The sequence below is a fragment of the Microcebus murinus genome, chromosome 24, assembly GCF_040939455.1.
Source record: "Microcebus murinus isolate Inina chromosome 24, M.murinus_Inina_mat1.0, whole genome shotgun sequence".
NCBI lineage: Eukaryota > Metazoa > Chordata > Mammalia > Primates > Cheirogaleidae > Microcebus > Microcebus murinus.
The window spans coordinates 25,831,846-25,840,479 of record NC_134127.1 but is presented as its reverse complement, the minus strand read 5'-3'; the positions used below and the strand labels follow the sequence as shown (position 1 = coordinate 25,840,479).

Here is an 8,634-nt window from a genome sequence, read left to right as displayed (position 1 = left end):
ATTGACAGGCTGGCCCCGAGCAGAGGTGACCGCAGCTTCCTTGGAGCTCCCCACGCTGCCTCCACAACCCCTGTCCTGGGAGACGTCCTCAAGCCCCAGGCAGGGCACAAGCGTCCTGTTCTGATCTCACAGCCCTGCCCACCGCCTGCCACACGGAGCTCGGGCCAAGACTTCAATCTCAGCATCAGGGCACCCGGCAAGAGACCTGCAGAGACCCCCACCCGGACTTGCCAGCGTCCTCCAAAGAAACCCAGACGAAACCCCTTGGAGACACCTCAGAAGAGCACTCAGAGGCCGAAGCTGAGCCCTGTGCGGGCTGACCTGCCTCCACCAAGAGAAGCTGGACTTGAATGCAAAGTGGCGCCTCAGTGGACCGGGAAGAGTGCAAGCCAGGTGCCCAGCAGTGACCTGCAGCCTCCACATGGCAGAAGTCTCCTGAGCCCTGTCCAGGCCTGCACCGAGCCCCGTCTCCCGTCACCCAGCCCTGCTCCAGGCCAGCCCCTCAGGATGGCCTTCAGGAGACTGGACAGCGGACAGTGGAGCTCCAGGCTCCTGCCAGCTCCCTCCTGCCTCCTCCCTGAGAAGCCAGGTCCTCCTGCCCAGAACCCTCACGCCCCAGAGAAGTCTGAGGCTCACTGTGCCCGGGTCCCCCCGAGTGTCCTGTATGAGGACCTTCGGCTTTCCTCGTCCTCTGAGGACACTGACTCCGAGTGAGACATTGTGTACTTGGGGTCCAAGTGTGTGTACTTCGCGGTGTCTGGGTGGTGCCTGGGTCCTTCATCTCTGAAGCCCTGTCCCGTCCTCAGGGGAGAGGCTTTGACTCTGGAAGTTGTCAGGGGAACCCAGGCTTGGGATATTTCTTCACCTTGTACATTGGCGTTCTCTAATGTCACTGTATGAAAGTCTCTTTGCACTTTGCTTCTCTGTCAATAAAATTGTCACCTCGATACCAGGCCGTGTCCTATTTTTTCTTTATCCCAGTGCAAATTACGTAAAACCTATCTCTATAGGTGGAAGTTTATGGAAGGTGATGAGGAGGCTGGCAGGTCTAATGGCTCCTTAACAATTCAGAATCTCAGGCAAAATGCATCTCCATCCGATCCCAAGCCACTAAGATTGTGGGAGGGACCTGTGGATTTACCTGGGGACAAGGACCCGTGTGCTGTTCGTTCTGGTCAGCCAGATCCCCACACTTAGCTTCCTGAGCTGGGAAAGAAACCCCAGCACACGACCCCTCCACCCCGACCCTCACACCCCAGGACAAATAGGCGTCGTTCTCCAGAGGATCCCCCATCGCCGCCGCCCCCACCCCCCAAAACATCACTTTCCTTTGCCGAGTCCTAGTAAACTTAGATAAAAATAGGAGTCTGAGGAAGGCAGCCTATGGAAATTTATGTGTATGCCCCTATTAATGCAAACTTCACTGGGCATCTGCTCTGTGTCCACACCCTCCTTACTGCACACCCTGTGCTGAGAACTTCAAGATGTTACCAGAATCAATTCCATAGCTGCTCAGGGAGGAACGCCCATGTCCTGGGGGGAAGGAGGACATGGGGACTGGGACGGAGCAGCAGGGCAGGAGCAGACACTGCAGAGTGTGAGGAAAAACTGTCTCTGCCGGGATTCTGCTCTCAGGAGGAGTGACCTCCGAGCTCCCCTCATGGGTACAAGCTTCTGGAGACAAAATGACGTCAAAATCCCAGGCTGCTGCTACCAAAGGTGTAGAAGAGACACCCACACACAACCCTGCCGTCTCTGGTGGACGGGTTTGAGTCACTGACACCAGGGTGTCAAAACTTTTCTATGCACAAGGGCATTCCTTGCCTAATAGGGTGCCGTGAAACTTAGACTATCCGAAGAAACCCCAAAGTTGGACCTTACACAAAAAAACACCCAAAGAAATAAAATTCCTAGACACAAAATACTGAAATACAACCTGAAATTCAGAAAACACTAAATGTACAAAGTAAACCATGCAACGTAGAAGAACATATGGGGGCAATGTTCAGGGCACGGGATTTTCTAAGGATTTCTTGCACATGACACCAACAATCAGGCATAAGAAAATAAATAGATTGGGGTGTATCAAAATTGGAACATTTTTTATTTTTCTCCAGCATATTGTGGGGGTACAAATGTTAGGGTCATGTCTATCACCCTTGCCCACACCCTCCTTTGAGTCAGAGCTTCAAGCATGTCCTTCCCCCAGTTGGTGCGCAGTGCATTCACTATGAATGTATATAACCGTCCCCTCTCCCGCCACCTGCCCGACACACGATAAATGTTATTCCTTTATGTCCACTTAGGTGTTGATCACTTAATACCAATTTGCTGGTGAGTACATGTGATGCTTATATTTCCATTCTTGGGATACTTCACTTAATAGAATGGGTTCCAGCTCTATCCAGGAATAAACAAATGATGCTGCATCACCGTTGTTTCCTACAACTGAAGAGTACTCCATGGCACACATATACCACGTTTTATTAATCGACTCATGTATTGATGGGCACTTGGGTTGTTTCCGCTTCTTTGCAATTGTGAATTGTGCTGCCCTGAACATTCGAGTGCAGGTGTCTTCTTCTTAGAGTGACTTTTGTTCTTTTGGAAGGGTGCCGAGTCATGGGATTGCTGGATCAAAGGCTAGATAGACTTGTTGATCCAGTCGCTTTAGGGAATCTCCATATTGCTTTCCACAGAGAATGAACTAGTTTGCAGTCCCACCGGCAGCGTGAGAGTGTTCCTATCTCTCTGCATCCACGCCAACATTAGAACTTTTATGCTTCAAGGCCACTCTAAAACAATGACGGAACTACCAAAAGGAGGCGACAAAATATTTGCAAAATATATTTCTGATCAAGAAGGAGTATCCAGAATATTACAAAAGTTTGTGACTTAGAAACAAATTAAATCCCAAAAATGTATAAAAGTAGACGTTTCACCAGAGAAGATATGAAATGGCCAATGAATTCTTGAAGGGAGGCTCAAAATCCTTCTTTATTAGGGAAACACTACTCCAAATACAAAGAGATAATGCTCTGCTCTTCTGAGGCTTGAGACATTCAATCTATCAGTCAGTCAAAGCAGAGATTCAGAACCATTGTTAAGGATATATTGAATGAGAATCTCTGCACATTGCTACTGAGAATGAGAAAATGAGGAAACTCCTGTGGAAAACCACACGACCATTCCTCACAAAATTAAATGGATAATTATCATATAAGGCAGAAACGTCCCTCTTAGCTACATAGACAAAAGACTGAAAGGCAGACGCTCTAAGAGAAACTTCTATACCTTTCCTCATTCTACCAAAATTCCAGAAAGGACACAGTGAAAACCACCCAAATATTCAACAGTGGATGAATGGATGAAAACAATGGGGTGTTTGGGTGTGTGTTTTTCTATGTGTGTCCCGTAACATCATTTGGCCTTAACAATGGATAAAGTGGCCTCTTTGAAGGTTGCTAAGGGAGGAGAATTGGTGGTAATAAAGCTTCTGTCAGCCAATATGAGAGGGGTGAAAACAACGTTCACAGTGTCTGTACAAATAAGTGGAAGATGGAAATGAAAATGCAAGAAACACAGACCCATCTGGCTCTCTAGAGGTATTTCAGAAAAACTTCCTTGAGGCACAAGGCACGGTGAAACATCAGCCAGTCACCCAAGGACAAATACTTGAGGATTCATGCCATGTGAGTTCTCTAGACCAGTCACATCCGTGGTGACACAAAGGAGAATTGTAGTTTGGAAGGAGTTCCCAGAGGGAGAACGTGGAGTTAAGGATTAATACATATAGAGTTTCAGTTGGGAAAACGAGAAGTCCCTGGGAGGTGGATGGTGGTTAGGGTTACACCTGAAGGAGAATGCACTGAATGTCACAGAATCCTGCTCAGGTGAATACGATTGAAATGCTGCATTTCATATTAACTATATTTTATTTCAATAAAAATGCAAAGTGCAAGATGAAACAGGTATATGCACAAAAATTTATTTTTCCTACACATGAAAGTGGTATCTCGGGATTAGAACACAAGCGTGAGTGTCATTTAAAGCTCACCAACTGCATTGAATGTGAGCCCAATTGAGAATAAGTCTGCACCCAACACTTACCACACTTGAATTTTCACAAACATCACTCAGATACATTGTTTTTTAAAAATTATTATTACATTTTTATTTTTACACTTTAAAAATACAGAGTTTATTATATGTCTATTATGGTTCCATAAAATTATATTTAATAATTGAAGGATATGTGTTTTTTTTTTCGGCATATTATGGGGGTACAGATTTTAAGGTTTCAATAAATGCCCAGTCCCCCCCTCCCCCAACAAGTCTGAGTCTTCAGCATGACCATCCCCCTGATGCCGCACATCTCACTCATTATATATGTTTCCCCCTCCCCCTCCCACCTGACCAATACCCTATTACTGTAGTACCTATGTGTCCACTTAGGTGCTGCTCAGTTCATACCAATTTGCTGGTGAGTATATGTGGTGCTTGTTTTTGCATCCTTGGGAAACTTCACTTAATAGTATGGGTTGCAGCTCTAACCAGGAAAATGTAAGATACATTGTTAATGTGTATGTTTTTGATTCATAAGGGGTGAGTTTTACCATAGATTTCTGTATTTCTAATAAGGTGCTACCAAGGTTTTCATTGCTCTCACATAATTAAACATTGATGACTATAACTACCAAGAAATTGAACTGGGGTGTTTTAGAAATTAAGCTCTTTGCAACATAGGGAGACACCAAATGCACAACAACAAAACATTCGCCAGGCACGGTGTCACCTGCCTGTGGTTGCAGCTGAGCCAGGAGGATGTCTGAAGCCTGGAGTTGGGGGTAGCAGTGAACTGTGACCTTGCGACTGCATCCGCTCCACCCTGGGTAAAGAATGAGTCTCTGCTGCCGAGGGAAAAAAGGAACTACAGTACCTATGTCACATTGGGATGAATTTTATTAACATTTAACAGATTTTAAAACTACAGCTTTGCAATGAAATTTAATAACCTCATACAGACAAGGCCATATTGGATCATGAAGCACAAGGAGCACCATATCTAGAAAAAATGTAGACTTTCCCGCCTACTGTATCCAGAGAACACACCATTGCACTTAATATGATAACCCACCAAAATCCATGGAACAATCTTTACCAGCTGAAGGCTTGGAGCGGTAAAACGATCACACGTGTCTTGAAACCTTACTCCTATTTCAATTACTTAAAGTGTCGCACATGATTCCCAGATATCCCACGATACCAAAAGGCAAACATCTCACACCCACCCACAAGTGAGAACAAGTACTAACACAGCACCACCAGAAAATCATGAGACTCCATATTAAATTCCACACACTCTAAAAACCTCACAGTGGAATCCTACACTTCAAAACCTAAAAATCAGAATTCACAATGAATTTCATATACAGTGAACATCTGCACGTAGAAAGTTCCTTCAAATGTTCAGAACACTCAAAAATCCAAAGAAAAGATTTCACATATGTGGCCACATCCTGGAATGCAGCCACCAGGAACCAATGGCTGCAGGTGCTTGTAGCCAAACCGGACCTCTTCATTTCCAAGTTTCTTCCTCCAGTACTGACTTGTGTGTGTGTGTGTGTGAGTCACTGCACATGCATCAGTTCTCATCCTGATATTACTGGAACACAACCAGAGAACTTGTGCCGTGCTTGTTCCTCCTCTTGCTACCCCTGGCCCTCCCACCCACACAAGGGACTTTGCTAGCTTTCAGGGACACCTGGTCTCTTTCTTCCTTGTCTGATGTGGGCAGCAAGTTATTGTCCTTTGTCATCTCCGTCTTGTATTTTGGTGGATGAATCACAACTGCATTGGAAGGCAGGGTGGATTCAATTTTTCGGAAGTTCACCGCAGGCTTTGGTCGGTTTTGTTCCAGGAGGCACTTCCACTGATCTAAGGAGAGCTCCGTAGTTGCTGTCTTTTCCAAGCGTTCCTCAAACTCGGGAATCTTGACGCCAGAGTCACTTTTGAGCTCCCGTTGGGTTGCTCCCTTGTCCGTGTCTTCAGCCCCACGGGCTCTTGGTTTCTTCCCTCTGGAGGCACACCCACCGTCTCTCCCCAATTCACTCTTCTGGATGTAAAAGAGAAGGTAGGCAGGTTGACTGAGGACAGAAGAAATGTGACAGGCGGTCACCTTAGCATCATCCATTTTGTACCACTGGCCATTCCCAGCTTTGACATAGCAGAAGTAATGTCCACTTTGACAGCTGCTCCCAGCATGGACCAGCACAGCATACAGGAGGTAAACAAGGGGTCCTCTGTTCCGCTGAGACATGTATGGTTGCATGTCAAGGCACTCGGGATATTGCACTTCTTTTGCAATTTTGTTGCCTGTGACATCTGAGAACCTTTTCAACACAAGCATCAGGACCTTGGAGGCAGTGTGCACAGTCAGAGACTTGGACGCAGGGACCTTCTTTAGACAAGTACCACAGTGATAGGCATCCTCTCCGTCCAGGTGCTCGGGCTTCACCAACCATTGCAAGGCTTGGTTGAGGCTCTGAGCTGCCTCGATATCCAAGGCGATGTCCAGGTAAGGTTCAAAGGTGTCTGAAATGCCATGGCAGTGCAGACACTTGATCTGAGACCTCCAGTAGCCTCCAAATATTTGACGGATTAGGGTTGTGTCCTCAGAGTGACCGTCTAAGGGCTCGTGCCCAGACAGACAAGCTTTCTTCATGGCATCCACAGTGCACATGAGAAACTCATGGGCATCTTCCTGGTCGTATCTGTGGAAGCCAGCAGCCAGTGCCAGCGAGGGCTTGATCACCTGGCCAGGCTGGGTTAGCACCCGGGTGACATGAGCTTCCATAGTGCACAGCATGCAGCATTCCTGACGACGACAGCTTAGAGAATGCTCCTGGGACAGCACATAGTTGGCGAGGGGTGGTGTGTACGTCAGGCACTGCAGTGCAGCATTCATGTAGCACGTGTTTCCCACATTGCAGAGCCCAGCACCAACCCCATAAGGTCTCTTCCAGGTCAGCAGCAGTTTGTCCCTGGGAGCCAATGGCTTTGTCCCAGGAGCCTGTTTCAAATGCAGGTCGGGATCTCTCTTAGATAACATTGAAGAGTTCTTAGGTCGGTAACACCTGGGGCTATCTCTATCGTCAGCTAAATTTGGCTGAGAAATTTTGAGTTTTGCAAAGGCATTGAAAGGAGGCTCCCCTCCCTGGAGGACTGAAGCAGCCTTCATGTTTCCGGGAGCGATGATCACGAAGCTCTCCCGCTGGGACCGTAAGTTGAGGAAGGACGATGCTTTCCCTTCTGAGAGCGCCTTCAAATGGCAGGTCCGTCTCCACATCAGCCTTTTTATAGCTAGCCCGACTCACCACACCCACTCCCGAGGCACAACATCCACCAGTCACGTCCAAGCACTCAATCGGATTAGGGAGCCTCAGGGTGTGTTCTCTGGCAGTCCCCAGATAATCCGACCAGCACCCTCCCCATTACTATTTGTGCAACACCTGGGGCAGATTGAACTAGCAGGATCCCGATTAAGTACCCTTAATCGGGATTTAACAAGGGTGGGGTGGTGGGCATATATTTGTCCTAGCCCTTTGAAAACAATAATGGGGGAACGTTAGATATTGAATAACAAGTCGGACTCACGCTTCGAGATTTTATTTCTCATTGCAAAGCTACAGTTCCTAAGGCAGAATGGCACTGGTGTAAGATCAGACATAGAGACCAATGGAATAGAGCAAAAGGCCCAGAAATAGCCCTCCTTCTATGGTCAATAGAGTGAATGATTGGTGCGTGGGTAATAACACTTTTCAGTGTGGACAGGATAGTGTTTTCAAAAAAGGCTGCTCTGAAACTTCGATATCCACAAAATAATGTAAATTTCCACACTCAGCCCTCAAGTCACAGAAAGATGCCTCTGCTTCTCAGACTCCAAAGTGCAGTTTCGAAATCTCGTCACCCCTTCCATGGCTCAGGCCTGCCGCTACAGCCAGCACACCCACTCACTAGGTAAAAGGTCAACAATCAGATCCAAACCATTAATGGCCTCAGGGGGATTACAGTGGGGTCCCTTGTATTCTGGTGGGAATCCCATGGGCCTAATCCACGTTACTATTTATTGAACACCGGAAGCAGATTCCGATATCAGTATTGTCCTGAAATACCCTGAGAGTACCTCTGAGTCACGGTGGTGGGTTTCCCTCTGTCTGGCTTCTTCCAACAGAAAGAGAAGGGATAACATGGGGAGAAGTGACGTGTGTATGCCTCTGTGTGCGTTTGTGTGTCTGTGTGTGTGCGTGTGTGTGTATCTATACTTTCATGCGTTTACATGTGCGAAGCACTAAAATGCCTTAGGATGTTGATAAGCAGAATTTGGACTCTTCCTTCCTGATTTTATATCTTACTACAAACTACATTAATAAGTCACTGCGTTGCTGGCACAAGATCAAACCTAGAGATCAAAGGAACAGAATCCGTAGCCCAGATACAGCCCCTGCCGTCTGTGGTGCACTGGGTTGAGTGATTGATACAAGGGTGTCCAAACTCTTATGGAGAAAGTGCAGTCGTCTTTATAAAATACAGGATTGTGAAACTCTGATATCCGCAGGAAACCTTCAAAGTTTG

At 46.8% G+C, this 8,634-nt stretch overlaps 1 protein-coding gene across 1 annotated transcript; it reads right to left on the bottom strand.

The window, feature by feature from the left end:
- Positions 1 to 1,453: 1,453 nt before the first annotated feature.
- On the bottom strand, positions 1,454 to 7,348 carry LOC142864104 (ubiquitin carboxyl-terminal hydrolase 17-like protein 6). Its single transcript, XM_075997254.1, has 2 exons — positions 5,731 to 7,348; positions 1,454 to 1,533 (listed from the first exon to the last, which is right to left on the bottom strand). The coding sequence occupies exons 1-2, from the start codon at positions 7,346 to 7,348 to the stop codon at positions 1,454 to 1,456; spliced, it is 1,698 nt and encodes a 565-aa protein (XP_075853369.1).
- Between the last annotated feature and the right edge of the window lie 1,286 nt (positions 7,349 to 8,634).

Coding starts and splice junctions, on each gene's coding strand:
- LOC142864104 (XM_075997254.1), bottom strand. CDS start 7,348: ATGTGGAGACGGACCTGCCATTTGAAGGCGCTCTCAGAAGGGAAAGCA. Junction 1,534..5,730: donor TAGCAAAGTCCCTTGTGTGG/GTGGGAGGGCCA, acceptor CCTTCCCCCCAG/GACATGGGCGTTCCTCCCTG.